This window comes from Pongo pygmaeus, chromosome 10 (assembly GCF_028885625.2).
Source record: "Pongo pygmaeus isolate AG05252 chromosome 10, NHGRI_mPonPyg2-v2.0_pri, whole genome shotgun sequence".
NCBI classification, from domain to species: domain Eukaryota; kingdom Metazoa; phylum Chordata; class Mammalia; order Primates; family Hominidae; genus Pongo; species Pongo pygmaeus.
In genome coordinates this window covers 74,062,158-74,086,291 of record NC_072383.2, presented here as the reverse complement: position 1 = coordinate 74,086,291, position 24,134 = coordinate 74,062,158, and the positions used below count along the sequence as shown (strand labels likewise).

Sequence of the window (24,134 nt, the reverse complement as noted above, 5' to 3'; positions counted from 1 at the left end):
AGTTCAATTTGTACCTCATTATGATTTTAACGTAATTTTTTGATTTTAACATAATTTGGGGCTCATCTGACAGTCTGTTGCATTCTTAAATATTTCATGGCTGGGTGCGGTGGCTCACACCTGTAATCCCAGCACTTTGGGAGGCCGAGGTGGGTGGATCACTTGAGGTCTGGAGTTCAATACCAGCCTGTCCAACATGGTGAAACGCTGTCTGTACTAAAAATACAAAAATTGACTGGGTGTGGTGGCACACACCTATAATGCCAGATAATTGGCAGGCTGGGGCACCAGAATCACTTGAATCTGGGAGGCAAAGGTTGCAGTGAGCTGAAATTGTGCCCCTGCACTCCGGCCTGGGCAACAATGCAAGACTCAGTCTCAAAAAGAAGAAGATTGTATTTCAGAATAGAAAAAAAATTATCATGTAGAATATTATATATGTTAATAAAAAACACAGATGAAGCTGTATTTACTAAAGTATTGAAATGTATGAGGTAGGTATTTAACTGATTTTTATGCTTCCTCTCCCCAGAGTTTTGTCTTAGAATTTCACTTTGAACCCAATGAATATTTTACAAATGAAGTGCTGACAAAGACATACAGGATGAGGTCAGAACCAGATGATTCTGATCCCTTTTCTTTTGATGGACCAGAAATTATGGGTTGTACAGGGTGAGTTTAATGTTACTACCTTAACAAAATTTTTTTTCTGTTTTTGTTATACTTGATTTGTATACTCGGTTATTTTCAGTTACATATGTACATAGTCTGTCTCTGAACATTTTGGTAATATGTTTTCTGAAAAGTGCTTATCAAGTTTCCTGTAATTCTGCTTGGACCCATGACTGTCTCACATATATTTTTGCAAAGGAATGCTTCTTTAAATTATACTATGTGTTTGTGCTAATTGTAAATATGTTTATTTTAAATATTCGCTTAGAAATAAAATTTTTCTCTTTATACTGCTATAGAAAACATTTGAAGCAATTCACCGTTCTAAAATTTGACATCTAAATAGAACATTTACTTCTAAAAGTTTAGCAGTTGAAAGATTGTCAATTGTAATAGATTTTTCTTCTTTGTTTTGCAAGGTGCCAGATAGATTGGAAAAAAGGAAAGAATGTCACTTTGAAAACTATTAAGAAGAAGCAGAAACACAAGGGACGTGGGACAGTTCGTACTGTGACTAAAACAGTTTCCAATGACTCTTTCTTTAACTTTTTTGCCCCTCCTGAAGGTAAATAATGTTTTAGCTTGAGTATTAATGGTTGTTTTATAAAAAGCATTGCTTAGCTTCTTATTCATTGTAATTTCTTTTCTCAATTTTGCAGTTCCTGAGAGTGGAGATCTGGTAAGTTGAATTGTTATATATTTATTGAATTGTTAAGTATATTTGAAATTAAAGCACTGAATTTCAAAAGTGGAGAGTGGGATGGTTGTTACATTGAGTTCTGAGGCCTACAATGCATGGGGCAGACTTTTTGGATATGAAAAATAATTCCATTCAAAATGATATCAGTGCCTCTACTGAGAAACACTGAGATAAAAAGCTTAAGGTTTTCTTTTCTTTTGAAACTTACACATATTGCTGTGAGGGATTTAACTTTTCAAAACTATTGTCTTCCTTAGTAAAACCAGAATATATGAAGTCATTTATACTGTTACATTCCTAACTACATTATGGTTCTAATTCATTCCTGAATTTGTTACTCCAATGTAAATATGGTTTCATGTTGTGACTAAGTATGTTCACATATATGTATGGCATATGGCAAAGAACATAAAATGTTCTTGCCATATAGACTGAACTGAGGAACAACCTTAAAGTCTATACACGCAAGGTAGGGCAGGTATGTTTTGAATTTGGTTTTCTTTTGGGCATGTTTTTGAATTTAAATTAACTGAGATAGTTTAAATAGTTTGTACATATATGGAATTAGAAATTAACCTAAACTGAATACTTTTGAATTGGAATAGTCTTGGCTAAGACTTAGAACAAATCTGTGAAAGGCCAAAGTAAGTATTTCTGGCTTGGCTTATAGGACAAAAAAAGAGAACATAAAGCAGTGTGAATTTCAGGTGAGAAAAACTACTTTAAGTATTAAGATAGAGCATCACACTATTTTCATATCAGTGGATGGGTTGGAGTTTGTGTTCAAGTTCTGGTTTTTTGTTTTTTTTTTTCGTTATTAAATATTGATGATGACAAAACAGTCTAGTTAAGGATAGAAAACCTCCACCTGTGGTTTGAATTCCTCCCCACCCCCCTTTTGGACTGTTTTATTTATTAGATTATGTTGTTGACTCAAACATTGATGGAATTCACGGGTGTGCTTATTGTTTAGTATTGTAGAACTTAAAGTGGGATTATTTTATTTTATTATTATTATTTTTTTTTGAGATGAAGTATTGCTCTGTTGTCCAGGCTGGAGTGCAGTGGCGCGATCTCCGCTCACCACAACCTCTTCTTCCCGGGTTCAAGCAATTCTCCTGCCTCAGCCTCCCGAGTAGCTGAGATTACAGGCACGCGCCACTGAACTCGCTAATTTTTGTATTTTTAGTAGAGATGGGGTTTCACCATGTTGGCCAGGCTGGTCTTGAACTCCTGACCTCAGGTAATCTGCCTGCATTGGCCTCCCAAAGTGCTGGGATTACAGGCGTGAGCCACCGTGCCAGGCCAAAGTGGGATTATTTTAATTGCGAATAATGTCAGACCCACTTTTGCGCTGTGCTTTTCTATTAAATAGAAATCCTAAGCCAGGTACAGCTTCAGGCACCTGTAGTCCCAGCTGCTCTGGTGGCGGAGGTGGAAGGATCACTTGAGGCCAGCCTGGGCAACATAGCGAGACCCTGTCTCTAAAAAAGAAAAGTGCTAGGGGCACCTGATTTAGTTAGTATATTATCTTTCTGAACTAGGACTGTCTCATTTGGGATTGGTAGACTTAAAACTGTACAGCCGTTTGGGTACTGTCTTTTAGGAACTATAAAGTGATCCTCTGTGGTTGTTTATTATGTCCTTCTATTTGCTATATACTTTACAATATTAACTAACTATATATTAACAATAACACAAGGGTTTTTTTTTATTTTTCTATTTGGTGTTTTCAGTAATATTTTAAAAGGAAAATTGCGGACATGTGACAGTTGCTTTTATGTATTTATGTTTAAACCAGCAAAAACTAAACAGTTCTAGTTTTTATTCTTCACAATTTATCTTAGTATGCATACTGGCCTGCTAGCTTATTTTCTTTTTGTTAAAAACTTGGAGAAGTTATTAAGGAAATTTAAAAATGACAAATCATTTGTTAACATGGTGTGAGAAAAATCATGGAAAGTAAAAAGTAAAGTTGAGCATTTCTTCCCTTCATCATATAATTTAAACTGAAGAGTCTTTTTTTTTTTTTTTTTTTCGGTTGCCCAGGCTAGAGTACACTGGTGTGATCACAGCTCATTTCAGCCTCAAGCTGCTGGGCTCCAGCAATCCTCCCACCTCAGCCTCTCAAGTAGCTGAGATTACAGGCGTGTGCCACCCTGCCCAGCTAATTGTTTATTTTTTGTACAAACGCGAGGGGTCTCACTATGTTGCTTAGGTTGCTCTTGAACTTCTGGGCTCAAGTGATCCTCCTACTTTGGCCTCCTGAAGTGTTGGGACTACAGGTGTGAGCCATCACACTCAGCCTGTAAGAGTCTTACATGTGCCAAATTAAGTAACACAGTTATTCCTAAATTTTCTGCATTTGTTTTCCTTTAAAAATAGGATGATGATGCTGAAGCTATCCTTGCTGCAGACTTCGAAATTGGTCACTTTTTACGTGAGCGTATAATCCCAAGATCAGTGTTATATTTTACTGGAGAAGCTATTGAAGATGATGATGATGATGTAAGTGAATTTGAATCCTGCAAAGAAATAATTGGTTGAGGGTATAGTGGTCAGAATTGGTAATAGATTAGTTTAGTTTTTAAGAAGCAGGACATAATATAATTCAATATTAGGCTGATTACTGATGTTCTGTATATAGCTTTTCTGGGTTTTAAGTATGTCTCCTTAGGATTTTTGGATTCATTTATCTTAGCTTTTAATTTTCTGCTAATAAGATTGTTCTGAGTTTATGAAACTTTTTTATGTTTGGTTAGTGCTATAGATCTATTATACCCTTGCCTTGACTTCACAGAACTAGGACTTTTTTTAGTGCACAAGAAAACATTTACTGGGAGGCATAGAATTTCTATTCAAGGTGGTATTGAATGATGGTTAGGTTAAGATTAGGTTGCATATAGATGTTTTGAATATGTTTGTTGCTCAACGGCAATTGTTAGAGTAGGCTTTAGGTCCTTTTCGTACAGTGCATTCCACACTTAAGTGTAGGTGAGTAATATTTACAGTAATACTTGTCTAATCATCCACTTTATCCACATGATTGTACTCTGTTATTTAATTTTATAAATTGGCAGTGAGCAGAGTGATTCTTGCAGCTACTATGTGTTTTAATTTATAATCAGCCCCTTGATAGGAAAGTAGGTTTTCTCTTTTTAGACACTACTTTATACAGTGATAAATGTTACTGATGCCACTCTGAAATGTGTGTTACATTCACTCAATACTTAACGCTGTTTTTCCTTTTCACAGTATGATGAAGAAGGTGAAGAAGCGGATGAGGTAATGTTTACCAAATGAGCAAATAATTCTCTGTGGTTAACACATTGAGAAGCAAATTGAATGACTTATGTATTCCTTTGCTATAATCATTCTGTGATTTGGGATAAAAACATTTTGGAAAACATGATTTTAGAATTCTACAGCCAAACAATGTATGTATAAGGTTTCAATAAATAAATTGCAAAACTCAGCAACATTTTTTTATTTCAAATAATTTTGTTCTGCTGCAGGGTTATCAGCTCTTTGAAGAAGTCAAAAGCTGCAGTAAACTTTTCCAACGTTGGCTGCAGTAACTATTTTCAATAAAAGCTGTCTGGATGTCTCAAGTTGTGTTGGGAAATTTTTCATATTAGAAGCTTTCAAATTAAATTGTATTATCATCAAACTCTGTAATCATGAAAATATGTTGATCCGTAGAGTAACTTGTATTAAATTTTCCCTACATTATGAGCCAATTTACCTACTATGTACATACTTCATGGATGCATTTTGAACTTTAATATAGGAAGGGGAAGAAGAAGGAGATGAGGAAAATGATCCAGACTATGACCCAAAGGTGAGCAAAATTAGTGCTGCTTTCTATTAAATTTAAGATAGCTAAAGTAAGAGTTGGTGTTTCTGAATATCAAGTTTCTCTCCGTTAGAGTCTTTAATAAATAAAGCCTATTGACTGGATAACTTTCTTTTTTCAGTCCCACTGGCATTTTGAACAGTACACATAATTTCAGTGGACCTTTTTCTAAAAAAACATTGTTTTTTGTTTGGATTTTGTGCTTTTTATAGTTTCAGGTACAGTGAACCCTAGGATTCTATTTTAATGGGACGAATTGTAACAGTTTTTAAGCATTAGAAAATAAAGGTTTTTAAAAGATCTGGTTGTAGGAGTGTTCAGGAACTGGGAAGCAGTGCAGTTTGTTAGATCCTTTCAACTACTCTTACTTAGTCTCTGAGAGCCCTAGTCTATTATTCCTGAGAATTTGTTATATTAGGATTAGCAAAAACAAAGCTGATTGGTAATATAACTAACATAAATTGCTTGGTAACTTTATTTTTTTAAGATTATGGTTTAGCGTGTGTCACATTTTATGGAGTTAATTCTACAGTGTAAAGTTTGAGCTTGATTTTAGCATTTCAATGACTTGCTAATAAAATAAATAATTTACCACCATTGTCCTATACCATTTCTTTTGACAACAGTGAGCTACTGTTATAATTAAGACAGTAATTACTATTGAGAAATTCACTGAAGCAGGTAGAAGAAGATAGATTGACTTGTTGTTTTCCTTTAACAGAAGGATCAAAACCCAGCAGAGTGCAAGCAGCAGTGAAGCAGGATGTATGTGGCCTTGAGGATAACCTGCACTGTAATAGCCTAAACACAACTCTTATTTACTTATAGCCTTATGTTTTTGTATTTTCTTGGTAGACTAGGTAATTTTTTTTTAAAGGACAGGAAACTGATATTTTAAAGACCAATTTGTTCTACCTAGCATTTTAACTAGATTTTCTGCCAGATATGTTGAATGCACAAATTCTGTCACGCATGTTCATTCATTGCTACATAATTTGGTTCTTCTGGAATATTTTTATGTAGCTCTTGGAGTACAGCTATGAAAATTAACAACTGTTAAAGGAAATACCTTTTTTTTCGTAATTTTTTCCTTGAAGAACCAAAGTATTTTTTCAGCTGGTTGTTGAATAGGGTTAAGTCCGCTTGGATTAGCTGTGCCTTTCATTACTTTGTTACAGAAATGCAGTGACTTATACTAAGACAATTTATTGTTTAAAAAAAAAATTGGCAAGACAACTATATGGTTAAGAATTTCCAGTATGACCACACCCAATAACTGTATTAGAGTGTTAATGGATTATTGTGTTTTAGGTGACATAGTTAACTGTAAAGTAACCTGACTCAGTATAGTTACTGGTACCACAGTGAGGTGAATAAAACGGGATTTTCAGAAGTTAGCCTGAATTTAACTGTACTTTTAAATTTAACCTCCATTAACTGAGCATCTTTTCTTTGTGGTAGGGTCTACCTTCTGCTTCCCTGGAAAGGATGAATTTACATCATTTGACAAGCCTATTTTCAAGTTATTTGTTGTTTGTTTGCTTGTTTTTTGTTTTTGCAGCCTAAAATAAAAATTTCAAATACAATTTTAGTTCTTACAAGATAATGTCTTAATTTTGTACCAATTCAGGTAGAAGCAGAGGCCTACCTTTTAAGGGTTATACTCAGTTTTTACCACATTGTTGAAGAAAAGGGTACCAGCTTTGGAACAAGATGCTATACTAATAAGCAAGTGTAAAAAAAAAAAAAAAAAAAGAGGAAGAAAATCTTAAGTGATTGATGCTGTTTTCTTTTAAAAAAAAAAAAAATTAAAGTTCATTTTCTTTGGGTTAGAGCTAGAGAGAAGGCCCCAAGCTTCTATGGTTTCTTCTAATTCTTATTGCTTAAAGTATGAGTATGTCACTTACCCGTGCTTCTGTTTACTGTGTATTAAAATGGGTAGTACTGTTTACCTAACTACCTCATGGATGTGTTAAGGCATATTGAGTTAAATCTCATATAATGTTTCTCAATCTTGTTAAAAGCTCAAAATTTTGGGCCTATTTGTAATGCCAGTGTGACACTCAGCATTTTGTTCACACCACGCTTTGATAACTAAACTGGAAAACAAAGGTGTTAAGTACCTCTGTTCTGGATCTGGGCAGTCAGCACTCTTTTTAGATCTTTGTGTGGCTCCTATTTTTATAGAAGTGGATGGATGCACTATTTCACAAGGTCCAAGATTTGTTTTCAGATATTTTTGATGACTGTATTGTAAATACTACAGGGATAGCACTATAGTATTGTAGTCATGAGACTTAAAGTGGAAATAAGACTATTTTTGACAAAAGATGCCATTAAATTTCAGACTGTAGAGCCACATTTACAATACCTCAGGCTAATTACTGTTAATTTTGGGGTTGAACTTTTTTTTTTGACGACAGTGAGGGTGGATTATTGGATTGTCATTAGAGGAAGGTCTAGATTTCCTGCTCTTAATAAAATTACATTGAATTGATTTTTAGAGGTAATGAAAACTTCCTTTTTGAGAAGTTAGTGTTAAGGTCTTGGAATGTGAACACATTGTTTGTAGTGCTATCCATTCCTCTCCTGAGATTTTAACTTACTACTGGAAATCCTTAACCAACTATAATAGCTTTTTTCTCTTTATTTTCAAAATGATTTTCTTTGCTTTGATTAGACACTATGTGCTTTTTTTTTAACCATAGTTCATCGAAATGCAGCTTTTTCTGAACTTTAAAGATAGAATCCCATTTTTAATGAACTGAAGTAGCAAAATCATCTTTTTCATTCTTTAGGAGATAGCTATTGCCAAAGTGAAGGTGTAGATGATACCTAGTCTTGTTACATAAAGGGGATGTGGTTTGCAGAAGAATTTTCTTTATAAAATTGAAGTTTTAAGGGATGTCAGTGTTTATGCCATTTTTCCAGTTCCAAAATGATTCCATTCCATTCTAGAAATTTGAAGTATGTAACCTGAAATCCTTAATAAAATTTGGATTTAATTTTATAAAATGTACTGGTGATATTTTGGGTGTTTTTTTTTTTTAATGAATGTATATACTCTTTTTTTTGAAGAGTGGAGAGTAGTGATGTCTACAGTGAGCTATTTTGTGCTGAGGCCACTATGTTCTGTAAATATATAATTTTAAGAGCAACCTCACAATCCCTGCTAAGTGGAGTTTATTATTTGAAGACTAAAATGGAATTCCATAGTTCCCTATAGATTATATTCTGAGTTATTATTCTGAGTTATCTACAAACATTTTTGAGACACTTTAAGATTTGTCTTTACACTCTGTAGTTTCCAGCAGCCCATGCAGACTGCCAAGTAAGTCTCATTTTTTCCTGTTAGAAATGGCAAAATATCATATAATCACTTATAAAGAAAACTGATGAGAAAAAATTTTAGTGTTGTTTGCTTTATGGTCACTCAAGTATGGTAAGTGTTCCACAAATTCCACAAATTGATTAGTTGATAGTTTAACATGGATGTCTGAAAGCCACATATATAATTTCTTAGGATTCTTAACTTAGTAAATCTAGCTTACTGAAGCAGTATTAGCATCACTATTTTAAATTGCAAAAATACCTTAATTGTGTGGAACTGGCTTATAGAGTGGTACTTAAGAAAAATGGGATTCTACCTCTTTCTGTTTTAGCACACTTAAACAGGAAAGGATATATTAACTTTCATAAAAATATTTTTGTTGTATGAATAGGTTAATGATATGGTAAGGCCCCTAAGATAACTGAATTAATTGTTTATTGTAATTGTAGGCCATTCCCATTATTAAAAATAAAGACAAAACTTGGAGTAACTGAAAATCTTATCGTGCTATGTAGAAATATTGAACTAATATTCAAATATTTGAATGCTTTGGTTTCAGGGATTGGTTTAAAATTGGAGTCCATTTTTATGGGTTAGTCTTACAAAAATATAAGCCTTTATATTTTTGACTTTAAATCAAAACAAATGTTATTTTAAATGTACAGAATAGATAGTGCAGAAAAGCGTAAGTTCTTCATAGGAGCTTTAGAAAAGAGAAATATATGCTAATTCAGTTTTTTTAAATCTGCACTGTACATATGTACTTGGTAATTATGAGCTTGATTTTGTTTTTGGAAATATGTGTTCATAATTTAGGTAATTTGCTACTTTTAAAGCACTAAGTCTCTGATACCTGAAAAGTACATGTAAATGGTGATGGTGAAATAATACTGCAGTTAACTTAATAGATGTATACTGGTGATTTTTGTATGCTGGATTAAAACTCCAGATATTAAAATATAACCTGGATAAAAAGCCAAGTTCTTGGACTGATTGAGGATCACTTACATGACTTTACAGAAATGGAAACATCCTTGTTGGTATATGAAATTATTTTACTCAAGGATAAGTATTCATAAGAAATTTTGATTGATGTATTATATTTTCAAAAATACAGTATGCTTTGTATCTTGCGTTTCTTCCTTTTGACATCATATTGTCAGGGTTTCCAGTTTACAAAAATTAAGTTATTCACTAAAATCTTAGTACAGACAGTCCCTGACTTATAATGGTTTGACTTAAGACTTCAACTTTATGAGTTTATTGGGGTATTAAACACATCTTCTACTTATGATATTTTTGACTTACAGTGGGCTTATTGAGGCCCAACCATGTCATCCTCAAGCCAAGAGTCTGAATAAAAGAAGAAATGGGGTATTTAGAAATAATAGATTACTGGCGGGAAATAAGTCAGTCTGGTTGTTTAATTTTCCTATGGGAAATTGGGCATTTTAAGTTTTGTGGATCCTAGAACAAATTGAGTTTTATTATTTTGAAACCCAGGATAAAATATTACATAAAATAAAAGCATTGCTTTTTAGTTTCTTACATGTTTTATTCATTTATTTTTATTTTTGAGATAGAGTCTTCCTCTGTTGCGCAGGCTGGAGTGCAGCGGCATGATCTCGGCTCACTGCAGCTGCCACCTCCCAGGTTCAAGCGATTCTCGTGCCTCAGCATTCCAAGTAGTCGGGATTACAGGTGTGTGCCACTGAGCCTGGCTGATTTTTGTACTTTTAGTAGAGATGGGTTTTCACCATGTTGGCCAGGCTGGTCTCGACCTCCTGACCTCCAGTGATCCTCCCACCTCGGCCTCTCAAGAGTGCTGGCCTCTCAAAAGTGCTGGGATTAAAAGCATGAGCCACCACACCCAGCCAGTTTCTTACATGTTTTAAACTTAAAGCCAAAAAGAAGGAACTAGGAATGTGTGATTAAACATGTGAGTGCCAGAAGTCGACAGATCTCATATCCAGAGTTGAAGGACTTATTCATAATTTTATCATTCATAATGTATTAGGCAATTGCGGCTCTGGTAAATTTCATGAGATTGTAAAATAGTTTCTACCAGAAGGCTCAAAATTTGTATGAGAGCTTTTAGCTGAGATTTCGAGAATGTGTAGGAATTTGTGAAGTGAGAGGAAGAGCCTCTGAGCGGTGAGCAGTTCAGGTGGAGGAACAGAAGGAAAATACAGGCGAAGGTCCCAGAACAGAACAATTCAGGCTACATTCAAGGAATTGAAATAACTGGAAATACAGGTAGAAATACAAGTGGCCAGTCCATAGAAAGTTTAGCTGTGGAAGTCCTTTTAATGGGTTTAAAACACTGGAACCACCTGTTACAAGAGTATTTCAAGTGAGGATGAGGATGACCATTCCATGGTAGAATTTTTTTTTTTTTTTTTTTTTTTTGACAGGGTCTTACTCCATTTGCCCAGGTTGGAGTGCACTGCTGCAATCAGCCTCTCGAGTAGCTGGGATCACAGGCATGTGCCACCACGCCCAGCTAATTTTTACCTTTGTTGAGGAGAGGTGTTTCACCATGTTGGCCAGGCTGGTCTCGAACTCCTGGGCTCAGGTGATCCACCCATCTTGGTCTCCCAAAGTGCTGTGATTACAGACGTTAGCCACTGCACCTGACTGAAAGATAATTTTTAAAGGAAGACATGATTGATAGACCAAGTCAGCCATTTGAAGGTCAGAACATTTGAGGTAGGTGGGCCCCAGGGGCCAGTAAAGGCCTCAGGGTCATATATATGCAACTGAAAAAGTAGGTTAAATGACGTGGCAGCCGCGGTGAACAAGGTGCTGTTAGAGAGCTGTTAAGATAATATACTTAGCCAAGAACAAAAGCTTTATTTTAAAAAGTTGCTGAATAAAGTTTTATCTGCAGTGAATCCCCTTAGTCAAACTCCAGATTGGTGTTTTGGGGTAACTTATCAATATTACAGCTTTCCTTCAACTCTGAAAATAGTCGAAAGAATTCCAGTATATTATTTACTCTGATCAACATACTTTTTGGCTCAAAAAGTTTTCTAGTCTTATAGGCGTTTTCTATTTCAGCCCTGGAATGGGCCATTTCTCCAAGGATTGCTGGCTGCTTAGAATAGGGAGTATTACTTAGAAACTTAAGTCCAGTTGCTGGATATGCTCTTTACAGGGTATTTCTAGGGCCTTTCAGGTGAAAGAAAACTTGTACTTGTACATGTATCATAAAAACTGAACCCACAGTGGATACTTTGAAGTTGAATCAAAGAATGTTATTTTTCCTACTGCTACTACCGTCCATATTTGTAATTATCTTCAAATAAGTGGAATCAGTTGATCCAACTAGGAAAATAGATGAGGTTGCTCTATAGGAATAAGAATCCATGAATAAAAATGGAGATCTAATTTTAGACTAAAACCTTTCAGCCCCTAAACAAATGTCTCTGCTATCAAATTTTAATGGATATGTGTGAGAATACAAGTAGTGTCTTTGGGTAGTAATGTCTAAACACAGGCTTTAGAGTCTGTCTACCACCTGTTGGTTCAGCACCAGTGTTTTCATCTGTATTGCAAAAGATCGTGGTGAACATTAATAAGGAAACAAAAGTACTTAGAGCCTATGAGCACTTCCTAAACATAAAACCTAAAATTTGTGATTGGGATTACTTTTTAAATTGGTTTTAGAACTTTATTTCTGAACTAGTTGGGGTTTTCTTGGTTCAAAGGCAAAAGTCCTCCTAGGTAAGGGATGCATTACTCAGTGTACATAAGAACACCGAGACTAAGACTGGATAATACAATTAAACACATGCCTCGTTTTGAAAATTTTACATGTAAAAAACAAAAATTGACCTTAACCTAAAGTCAGCTAGGTTTGAAAATCTCATCTCATTCCTTTCTTGTTTTGTTTTAATACGTGTGTTTTCATATGCTGATTTACTTTATTTGGCCTTTGGCAGAACCCAGAAATGATCTAGGGTAAAATGAAATGAAGTATCGCTATATATTTGGATTTCTCATGCTTCAGAATACCCAAATTGTCGTCATTCAGGCTATCCCTTGTATCTCCAACATTTACCTGGAGCCCTGGACACTGGTGTGGATGTGACATGGGTGTCTGTCTTGAGATCAGATGTGATTTTAGACTTGGATTAGGCCAGTCAACAAAGTTTTATTTTTATTATTTTTGAGATGATTCTCACTATGTTGCCCGGACTAGTGTCTAACTCCTGGGCTCAAGTGGTTGTCTCACCTCAACTTCCTGAGGTGCTGTGATTACAAGTGGGAGCTGCCGCACTTAACTACGGATTTCAAAACTAGAGGCTGGACCTGTTGTCTTTGCTATTCATTTGGCTTGGTGAGTGGACTTAGCCACTTCACAGCAACTTGGAGATGAACAGCCCAATGTATTTAACCTGCATTTGCACTATTTCAGCTCTGCTTGGCTGCCTTTTCTTTTACTTCTGCCATTGGGCTTTTGTGCATGTGTTTTACTAGTTCAACATAGGATCTCCTTTTCATCAGTACCTACTCTTTGGTTCTATAAATCTGAACTGGTTTTGAACCAGTTCAAAATACTCTAGAAACACTTGCTCATTAATGAGTTTCCTAATTTCCAGCACTGGGCTTGGAACTTGGTAAGTGTACAGTAAAGTTTTGGATGTATAGGTCAGTTAGGATTTATCTAGACCCATTCAGTGTACTAACCATAATCCTGTGTGGGACTGTGTAGCAAGTCGAATGATTGATTCTCAGTAGTTCAGTCTCTAAGGTCTTTTGTAGTTGTCATATTCCTGTAGATTGAGAAAACCAATGAAACAGCTGGATTGTGTATACAGTTAGCCCTTTAATAATACAGGGGCTAGGGGCCCCAGCTTCCTTCAGTCAAATCTATGTATAAGCTGATTCCCCCAAAACTTGACAGCCTACTGTGGAAACTTTACCAATAAGTCATTTAACACACACTTTGTATGTTATGTGTATTATATACTGTAAAAAGTAAGCTAGAGAAAATGTTAAGGAATCGGAAATATATTATGGCCAGGTGTGGTGGCTCATGCCTGTAATCCCAACACTTTGAGAGGCTGAGGTGGGCCAGTGACTTGAGGTTAGGAGTTTGAGACCAGCCTGGCTAATATGGCGAAACCCTGCCTCTACTAAAAATACAAAACTGAGCTGTACGTGGTGGTGGTGTGTGCCTGTAGTCCGAGCTACTGGGGAGGCTGAGGCACAAGAATTGATTGAACTCTGGAGGTGGAGGTTGCAGTGAGCCCACAAGAATTGACTGAACTCGGGAGATGGAGGTTGCAGTGAGCCAAGATAGTGCCACTGCACTCCAACCTGGGCAACAGAATGAAACTGTCGTGTGTGTGTGTGTGTGTTTGTGTATTTACTCTCAGGTGGAACTGGATTCTAACAGTCTCAATCCTCATTGCCTTCATGAGTAGCTGAGGAGGAGGGGGGTCTTGCTGTCGCAGGGGTGGTAGAGACAGAAGTAAACCTGTAAGTGGACCCTCTTAGTTCAAATTTGATATTCAAGAGTCAACTTAGTTGTTTTTTAAAGTCAAGGGAAGGCATATCAATAGTTGCAGTTACCTAGTACTGCATAACAAAACAACCTCCAAAACTTAATGGCTTAAAACAAGCAAAATTTTTCTGACTGGGCTTAGTTTGTTGCAGTCATTTTCCAAAATGACCAAAGACATCAAAGCTTAAATTACATATTGTATGCCTGTTAAGGGAGAAAAACGTATGCTTTTCCCCATCATTTTGGAATCTTTTACTTGAATTATAGCTGGACAATTGATTTCCAGATAAATACGTAGTGAACTCCCTCAGACAAAAATGTCAAGCTTGATTGGTAAAGGAACCTCAAGTGGTATGTATAAGGTGACCATTAAGTACACGTGTTTTCAAAAGTTGGGTATAATGTAACTAGACAGAGGTTTCGAGAAAAACTTCATTGCTATTCCATGTATAGTTTTAAACTAGTGGGATTTCAGTTTACAGTATTAATCAGCAATTTGGGGAGAACTAAGTGTTTGTTTAACATTAAGATAATAAAAATAATGCCTTAATCATACTTGATTGAGAATATTCCCTTTTTATGTGTAAGGATAGAAGTTAAGTAACTTTAACAATGACACAGTTGATTTGTGTTGGAGCCAGCATTTGGATGGCCCTACACTTTGCACTGCCTTATAGATATTTCTGTCACACAACTAGTGGTTAAATAAGCATGTTTTTTAGGCTAGAGCTTTCAGAGATGAAATATTTTAGAGACCAGAGTTAATCTAGATTTCATTTTAAACAATATTCAGATAATCTTTCCTTTTTCTCTCCCCTGCCCTGAAGAGTTTGTATTTATTATAATGTTGTATAACACAGCCCCAATACAATGTGGCTTATATAGGTTTTTCTCTTAGGCTTAGACATAGACTCTGGGACTGATAACGGGAGCTTCATGGTTCTCAGGCAGACTTTCATTCTACTTTTTGTCTTTGGCAAGTTGGTTTATTATCAAGTGGCTGCTGGGGCTTTATACATCATGTCCAAGTTCAAGGTACAGGATGGGCTGAAGGAGGCTAAAGGCTACTGGCATCCAACCTCTCCTGTAAAAAGAAGAACCTATGGTTTATGCTCACAGTGCTAAAAGTAGGGTAGTAAATAAAGTAGAGCTGGGTGTGAATGCCAAGGGAGGTTAGGATGACAGCCACATTGGCCACATATGTCGAAATAAGTTGATTTAGGAAAGGATTATTTGATCAAGGATATCCTGGAACATAAAGGAAATAACTGCATTTCAGAAATAACAGGGCTAAGGAAGTAATTTTCTTTAAATACGGCCCAAAAGGATTAATTATGATTGGAGTCCTGCTTTGCCCAAGGCTTTTTATTTCATTTTGCATGATAACCTTTCTCAGAACCATGCATGCACAAATGAGGTTGAGACAATGACTTAAAAGTGTAAATGAAATCTCATTAGAAACAAAAACTTTCTGGTTTCTGACCTGTTTAAGGGGTGCTCATTGTTACTCAACAGTGATTTACTTAGGTAGGTATTGTGATGGGGGCGGGTCTAATGGGATTTGCTTTTTCTGGTAGGTTTAGTGGCAACGTACAAGCTTGCCATAAACATTTCCTGGGTTTTATCTTTTTGTAAAAGTGTTATTCCACCTTTCTGAGTCTGGCTACCCCACAGAATTCTTTTATCCCTTTTACTCTTAGATTACCTTGCCTGTAATGAAACTTAGCCTCTCTGAAGCCTGAGTTCCTCTTCCAAAGTAACACCACTACCACTTTATGTTTTTGGGAGGAATTGTCTACGCTCACTGCTATATGTCCTCTATCACCTAAGAAAGGTATTTGCCCATTACTGGATTTTTTTTTTTCTTACAGAGATCAATAGTGATCAAATTGAACAGCCTATGTCCTCAGGCTGTGTGTTTTGTGGCAATGGAAAAATGACAGCAAAAGAGGGAAATATCCTTGGAATTTAGTTTCTTAAATGGAAGTATTTGCCCAAGTGACTGTCAGTTAGATATCTGAGTTGCAAACAACAGGTTGCATTTACCGGGTTTCAGAGTAGAAGCATACTTAGGAAAGGTGGTAGGTGTTCTTGGGCTCTTAAGCGGAGACAGAGGATTGCTTCCACTGTTACTGGGGTATCTTGTCACCCCAAAGACCCAGAGCCAGAATATCAACACTTTTGAGTGATTGCAGTTTTGTGACAACATAATACTGGTTCTCTCAGCCTCCTTCATTGGATTACCTTCCTCTCTGCTCCATTTCATCCAGTTCCATATTTTTGTTTGTCACTTCAAAGCTAATATTACCATAACAAGTTTACAAATAATCAGACTCCCTGGTTACTTGTTAATATTCAGTACGATAGCCTGCTTGCCCGTTTTGAATAATATCAGTACATTTCCAGACAAAACGTTAGTCATTTCCCCTCAGTTTAAGTGCTGTCAGTCAGCTCTCCGTTAGGTACGGTGGCGAAAACACCCATCCAGGATCTTGGATATTTAGTGAAGTAGACATGTGAAAATTGGATAACTACTCATCAGAGTTTGAAGTGATTAGGAAGGAATTAACTCAGCCAGAGGAAATCTGGGATTTGAATAGGGCTTTGAAGAATGAAAGGTTACAGAGGATTTGGGAAGGTAAATTGGAGGCTGCGAGGACAAGGAGATGTATGACTGGCACTCGCTCAAGGCTGAGTGGAAGGAGAGTCAAAATAAGTAGGACCCATTCTGTGGAGGGCTTGCCATTCAAGGGTAAGGAATTGGAATGTATACAATGGGAGGCAAATAGAAGTTTTCTGTCATGTTTTAAGAGTAAAACTGAAGGCTGTGTGTAGGAGAGTATGGATCAGGTGATTGGGCCACCCAAAAACTTAGATGAGAGAAATGAGAACTGAATTAGGCTGCTGGCAGAACAGAAAGGACGGAGACAGCTGATGGAGGGTGCTTGGATCCACAAGTAGGTTGTACTACAGTTAAAAAAAAAAAAAAATAGCGCTAAGCACTCATTATAAAGCACTTGCTTTAAGCTGTTACACAGATTGATCACTAGGAGGCATCAGTTCATCAACTAGTAAGGCAAAAAGGAAGGCAGCTCTGGACACCCACCGAAGAAGTCTGGATAGTTCTGTGTTAATACTTAACGTTTTCAACTCAAGGACTTTTAGAAACTAGAATCTAGAATATTTCTTCTGAATAGTACTTCAAAGATGAAATAAGGCTAAGAAGTCTAAACTGTACTCTGAATGTGAGACTATTTGGTTGTTTATTTATTTATTTTGAGACAGAGTCTCGCTCTGTTGCCCAGGCTGGAGTGCAGTGGCGTGATCTTGGCTTACTGTAACCTTCACCTGCCTGGCTCAAGCAATTCCCCTGCCTCAGCCTCCCGAGTAGCTGGGATTACAGGCGCGGTTTTTGGGTTTTTTTTTTTTTTTTTAAGTAGAGACGGGGTTTCACCATGTTGGCCAGACTTGTCTCAAGCTCCTGACCTCAGGCAATCCGCCTGCCTCAGCCTCTCAAAGTGCTGGGATTACAGGCGTGAGCCACGGCACACAGCCTTGATTATCTTTTGTACCCTGATGAGGGTAACGTGACATGTTCATAATTTACTGGGTTTTAACTTTTTCTTGAAAGATGTTTGACCTTTGGTCTATCCAAATCTTTAATAATGATCATTGTCATGAGTTTCTACTGTATATTGCAAATTAGTTTACAGATCAGAATTTTGTAATCATTATGAATTAAACACTTAATAACTTTCCAAGTTCTGTTACATGTCTTTAAGCCAGTATTGATTAATGGACTTTTAATCAAGTGTTTGACTATGTAACTGCCAAGTAAGAAACTTACCAACTCAGTTCCATTACTGTGTTTCTTGTGCTTCTAAATACTCTTACTAGAAAACAGTAGGATGCTAGTTTATATAAACACCTCTCACAATATTAAATTGAATGTTGCTTGGGAAAAGGTTTGTGGGATTTATTTTAGATGATGTCTGTAAGCATTTAAGATTCAGAGAGGCCTAGCATGTAGTTATCCATTTAAAAAGTATACCAGAGATATGTTTGTAGGGCAAATTTCAAGTCCTTACATTTCAAATTTTAAAAAGTCGGATGCATCATGAAAAATCTGTCAAAAGCATTTGAAAAAATTGATATTCTTTTTATGATGGGTATGGACTTCTAATTCAATTCAAGATTTCTACCTATGTTAAGCATCTACTTGGTATCAAGACTTTTTCTAGGTGATTGGGACACATCAGAAACAATGGTCCTTGCCCTCTTGAATAGCTTGCATGCTATTCTAGTAGGAAGGGGAACAGAAATAAGCAATAGGTACAATAAATTATTGAGTAGCATGTTAGAAGATAATATATGCTATGGGAAAAATTAAGGGGAATTGAGTGGCTACCATTTGAGAGTAATCAGGATAGGCCTGTTAAGCCAAGACTTGAAGAAAGCGATGGAGATAACTTTGAGTGCTATGCTGAAAATAGATAACAAGGATAGAATCAGGAGGCCATTGTAGTAATCCAGTGGGGGGATATGATGGTGATTTGGATCAGGGTGGTAATGAAGGAAGTGGACAGAATCCAGATGTAGTTGAAGGCATAACCAATAGGATTTCCTGACTAAATGTGTAGATTAAATATTGGGAGAGAAAAAAATTACTACAAGGCAGGCGTGATTCTACACACTTGAAGGCCTGGGGCAAGAGTACAATGAAGATACCATATATTTAAATATTTAAAAGTACTGTTTAATGAAAATATGCCCAATGTGCCTGTCTTGACAAACTTTCATTAGAACTGGGAAGCCAGGTTTGTATTTATGCCAGAATGTAACTTGGGGGCAGAGCTGACCCTCAGCCCATGAGCCACCTTCCTTTTCTTCCCACCCCGGCCCTGAACTGTATGGCAAGGGGCCTCCTGCACATTTACTTGGATGCCGTAACCAGTATATTCGAACTGCCCCATCCCCCTAACACATCAGTGCATGCAATGATGATGGAATGCATTTCCTGGAACAGCTGGGGCTATTCTGGGCAGGGTATTTGGGGTCTTGAGTACCTAGAGTGTAGTGCAGAATGAGTATGTCCTCTAGATTGACATGTCATCTTGACTCTAAAGCACTCAATCCTAAAGCTCAGGGCCTTGGATAAGGGCCTTTCCTGGCCTGGTGTAAGGGCAGTACTCATCTAGGGTTTTTAATTTGAGCATCTGTACAGAGGATTGCTGTCAACTGAGAAAGGGGGCTGCAGGTAGAATAGAGTGAGGAAAATAGTTTAGGAGCTCATTCACGTGTTTGATTTCTCTTAGACTACACAAGCCGTACTGTAGAGAAGTGTAAATGGAGAATTTTCAACTTACGGTAGCATTCACTGGCCTGGAATTGATAAAAACTGAAGTCTGTTTTTCACTATAGTTAATTCTAACCTATAAACTGGAGCAGTTCCGTGTAGGAATTTGTTATAACCTATTGTGTATGAATTACAGACTCCTCTGACCATCCAAGTGTTCTTTTTCAGTTTGTTTTTTTTCCTATGACCTGAAATCCCCTCAGACTTAAACCTCTAGCGAACTACTCAGTAAATGGCTTTACTAGTAAGTGTTCCCTTGCCTGGTATGTTTATTATTTTTTAACTTCAGTGATTTATTCTTCGGCAGTAAGCAGTTGGATATAAGTTGGGGGTGTAAATTTGGGACTCTGGCATATAGATGTTATTAAAAGTGATGATACTGGATATCAACAAGGGAATGAGGGTAGATAAAGAAGAGAGCCAAAGACAAAGACTTGGGGCATTCCAACATTAAAAGTTTGGAGAGAAGAGAAAGAACCTCGTAGAGGAGACACTGGAGATGTAAAGGAAAACTGAGTGATGTCCTTGAAGCCAAGTGATAAACTTCATCCAAGAGAAGAAAATGAACTGTCCAGTGCTGCTGATAGATAACTTTGTATTGCCAACTGTAAAATGTACTTTGAATTAGCCATTTCAAATTTGTTTACCAAAGCAATGATTTTGTTGGCTAGTTTTCTAAACTTCAGTAACTTTTCAGTGACTTGTAGGTTTTCATTGCATATACAGCTGAATTTTTTTTTTTTTTTTAAACAGGGTCTTGCTGCCACCCAGGCTTGTATAGTGGTGCGATCCTAGCTCCTGCAACCTTGAACTTCTGGGCTCAAACAGTCCTCCACCTCAGCCTCCCAAGTAGCTGGGACTACATGGCACATGCCACCACACCTGGCTAATTTTTTTTTTTACATTTGTAGAGGGAGGCCTTGCCATGTAGCCCAGGTTGGTTTCAAACTCCTGGGCTCAAGGGATCCTCTCACCTCAGCCTCTTAAGAGTGTTGGTATTACAGGTGTGAACCACCATGCCTGGCCCAAAAGTTTTTTTTTTTTTTAAGTTATTTTCTGTAATGCATTTTCTGTGAATTTATTGTCTTAAAAATTGGCAAATATGGCCATTTTGACATATTTGCCAAATATGAGCATATGGCAGCTATGCTCTTAATTTGTTAAGTTACCAACTGTTGGTGGTAACTGTTGAAATAACAAATTGAGAGCAAAGTTATCACCAATCTACGGGATCCTTATACTACTGATATTTTCAATAATGCAGCGTAGTCAGACATTGTAGACCTAACCTCTGAGCTGCTCACGAAATTACTAAATCATTCTGAAATACATAACTGCAAATTCTGGGCTTTAAAGTCTCTAGTTATAATTAAATGGGTGATTTTGAAAATTGGTGGCTGTTCAGACATTTTCAAATGAGAATAGAACGCATTTGTTTCAGACTGATAAACTGCAGAAGGTTAGATAACACCAAATACATTTGAGTTTCTCCTAAGAAAATGACTTGGGCCTCCAGATTACATCTCATTTTGTTTTTTTTTACCCTATCAAGTTTGTTTTTCCATATGAAATGTCTTTCCCAACTACACCTGCCCTTGGAGACTGTGAATAACAGACTTGAAGTATCCTTTCCAGATGAGCTGAAGAATGTCATCCTCTTAAAAGAATGAACAGCTGGTCATGTAGAAATTCTCTGGAATGCTCACTTGTCCTACAAAGGCAGGGGAGCAGAAAACATGTAGTTTTTTTGTTATTGGTATACATAATTGTAAATCTTTGAGATAATTTTACTAGAAGTCCACATAATTTTAATAATCGCTTTTCTCCTGAAAAGATTGCTAATAAATTAACAATGTGAAGGCTAGAAAGCTGGCCAAGCATAATTTGGTGGGACTCAGGATTGCTGGCTGGATTGTCCCGTTTGATCAGACATTGTTTCTTAGACGAATATTCAGGACGCCCTCGTGTATAAAAGTTGTCCTTTGTTCTGATTACCTTGGTATTAAGTTCGAATTTCTTACCATGACACACAAAGGATTCGATTCTTGCTTAGCTCTCTAAGCTCCTCTCATTTTCTCTTCCCCTCTTGAATTCTTTGCTCTTGCCACACAACTAGCTGATGAACTAATCTATCTGTTCCAACGTGGGCACAGTAGCAGCCCTAACTCTTACCTTGGCCCACTCTGACTTGTCCAGCCCTGGTTTAATTCTTCGTATCCTCGTGAGGGTCCGCACGTAGTTGGGGCTGTTCACTAAACGGACGAACTTCCCTACCGGGAGGCTAGGTCTCGGTTATGCCTTACTTCCCAGGAAGCGGCTTCTATAGGCATTGTTTAAATGTAGGAATAGGAGGGAGCTGGGGGTATTGCATTCCCCAGGTCACAGATAAATGAGATTCCAAAACCAAGATCTGCGAGGCCGACCAGACGTTTGGAACTGCGCCTTGCAGTGTGGGATCTCAGCACCGGATATTACCCCGGTTTGTAGAGAGTTGAGTTATTGTTTTAAGAGAGGTTGCACACCGTACGGACGGGTCAAGAAGCCGAAGACGGGTTAGCGCCTGCGGTCGGGGTCGAGAAAAAGCAGGCAGGATGCGACCTGACGTGGGTCCGCCTCTCTCCACCCGTGGCAAGCCCGACAGTCGAACTATTGCTTTAACAATCGCCCTCTTTCCAAGAAGAGCTACTTAGTGACCGTGAGCGAATATGCGTGGGAAGACACGATGTCCTCTCGGCCTCTGTGCGCTCAGTTGTTTACCTAGGCGTCCGGGGGAGGCACACTCGCGGGACTCGACCCCGGCCTCCCAGCTCGCCCAGGACACGACGCTGGTTCTGCGGGCTCTCGGAGCCCAGCGCGAATCCCCAGGGCTAATTCCCAAGAACCGAGAGGCAGCACTGCCTGGAGGCTGCCCCCGCCTCCGCGCCCCCGTCCTCACTTTCTGAGGCTGTTAGCAGAGAGCCCCACGGGCCGGGGAGAAGCGGGACGCGGGGGATGGCCTCGCAGCGCCCCGTGAGCGTCGGCAGTAGTCGTCAGGCAGCCAGGGCTCCTTGGGCGATCGCCCTGGGTAGAGGAAAGGAGTTTCCGGGGCTCGGGTCCGGGTCGCCTTCCAGGGGAACAAGCGCGGAAGCAAGTGGGCGTCGAGAGGCGGAGCGAGAGACGCGGTGGGGCGTGGACGCAGCCGGCTTTGGAAAGGCCCCAGGTTAATGAGGCGTGCGCCGGCTGCCGAGCGCCTCTCGGAGCTGGGCTTTCCCTCGCGGTGCGGGCGCCAGGAGCCGCCTTTTCCGCTGGGTGTCACTCGGGGGTGGGGAAGATGGCCCATTCAAAAGCGCCGCGAGGGGGCCCGGCCAGTGCCCTTCAGTGAGCGCTCGCAAGAGGACGGCAGAGGCCCGGCAGCTCGGAGCTCCAGGACCTTGTGGCGCATCAGAACGCGGCTGTCCCTCTGCCGGGACCCAGAGCCGCCGCCGCCGCTCTGCCTCCTGCGTGTTAGCCTCCTCTGCGCGCTCCGGGCAGGCGGCCGTGGGAGCCGCTGGGGCGAGGACGGCGCGCGGCTGCTGCTGCTGCCCCCGGCCCGCGCGGCTGGAAACGGAGAGGCCGAGCCAAGCGGCGGCCCCTCTTATGCTGGGAGGATGCTGGAGAGCAGCGGCTGCAAAGCGCTGAAGGAGGGCGTGCTGGAGAAGCGCAGCGACGGGTTGTTGCAGCTCTGGAAGAAAAAGTGTTGCATCCTCACCGAGGAAGGGCTGCTGCTCATCCCGCCCAAGCAGCTGCAACACCAGCAGCAGCAACAGCAGCAGCAGCAACAACAGCCCGGGCAGGGGCCGGCCGAGCCGTCCCAACCCAGTGGCCCCGCTGTCGCCAGCCTCGAACCGCCGGTCAAGCTCAAGGAACTGCACTTCTCCAACATGAAGACCGTGGACTGTGTGGAGCGCAAGGGCAAGTACATGTACTTCACTGTGGTGATGGCAGAGGGCAAGGAGATCGACTTTCGGTGCCCGCAAGACCAGGGCTGGAACGCCGAGATCACGCTGCAGATGGTGCAGTACAAGAATCGTCAGGCTATCCTGGCGGTCAAATCCACGCGGCAGAAGCAGCAGCACCTAGTCCAGCAGCAGCCCCCCTCGCAGCCGCAGCCGCAGCCGCAGCTCCAGCCTCAGCCTCAGCCTCAGCCGCAACCCCAGCCCCAATCACAACCCCAGCCTCAGCCCCAACCCAAGCCTCAGCCCCAGCAGCTCCACCCGTATCCGCATCCACATCCACACTCTCATCCTCACTCGCACCCACACCCTCACCCGCACCCGCATCCGCACCAAATACCGCACCCACACCCACAGCCGCACTCGCAGCCGCACGGACACCGGCTTCTCCGAAGCACCTCCAACTCTGCCTGAAGGGGGCAGCTCCTGGGCAAGACAAGGTAAGGTCCCGGCACTCGCGCTCCCGAGGAGTGGGTCTCGGGGGTAGTGAGTTGGGAGGAGTAGGAAGCTTGTTCCATACAGGTTCGGCTCCTGTATGGAGAAATCAGAACTTATTCCAAGTTTCTGGGGCGATGGAAGGAACAGAAACAAGCTGGAGCCAGGAGAGCCTGGGCAGAGAGGGGAGGCTGGGGAGATCCGGGCCAGGCAGGGGGCCTCGCGGACCGCGCCCGCGCCCATCACGACCGTCCTTGACCCGTGGTGCGTCCCCCAGCCCCACTTGACTATGTGTTTGGGC

The 24,134-nt window shown here is 39.6% G+C and overlaps 2 protein-coding genes across 7 annotated transcripts in view; both read left to right on the top strand.

Moving 5' to 3' along the window:
* The window catches only part of NAP1L1 (nucleosome assembly protein 1 like 1), a 37,085-nt gene extending 30,271 nt beyond the window's left edge, over nt 1-6,814 (top strand). For 2 of the 6 annotated variants that reach the window (XM_054443351.2, XM_054443349.2), the window contains 8 exons: nt 533-672; nt 1,092-1,237; nt 1,332-1,351; nt 3,758-3,880; nt 4,628-4,657; nt 5,163-5,213; nt 5,950-5,993; nt 6,690-6,814. In XM_054443351.2, coding sequence (XP_054299326.1) covers nt 533-672; nt 1,092-1,237; nt 1,332-1,351; nt 3,758-3,880; nt 4,628-4,657; nt 5,163-5,213; nt 5,950-5,985 — 546 coding nt within the window. In that variant the 3' untranslated portion in view covers nt 5,986-5,993; nt 6,690-6,814. Of the gene's footprint in view, nt 1-532; nt 673-1,091; nt 1,238-1,331; nt 1,352-3,757; nt 3,881-4,627; nt 4,658-5,162; nt 5,214-5,949 lie in introns of all 6 variants that reach the window. The other 4 variants (XM_054443350.2, XM_054443348.2, XM_063646514.1 and 1 more) reach the window with 2 other exon arrangements.
* Nucleotides 6,815-10,138: 3,324 nt separating this feature from the next.
* PHLDA1 (pleckstrin homology like domain family A member 1) lies at nt 10,139-23,835 on the top strand. Its single transcript, XM_063646513.1, has 3 exons — nt 10,139-10,260; nt 10,974-11,268; nt 20,181-23,835. The coding sequence occupies exon 3, from the start codon at nt 22,631-22,633 to the stop codon at nt 23,810-23,812; it is 1,182 nt and encodes a 393-aa protein (XP_063502583.1). The 5' UTR covers nt 10,139-10,260; nt 10,974-11,268; nt 20,181-22,630; the 3' UTR covers nt 23,813-23,835.
* Nucleotides 23,836-24,134: the final 299 nt, after the last annotated feature.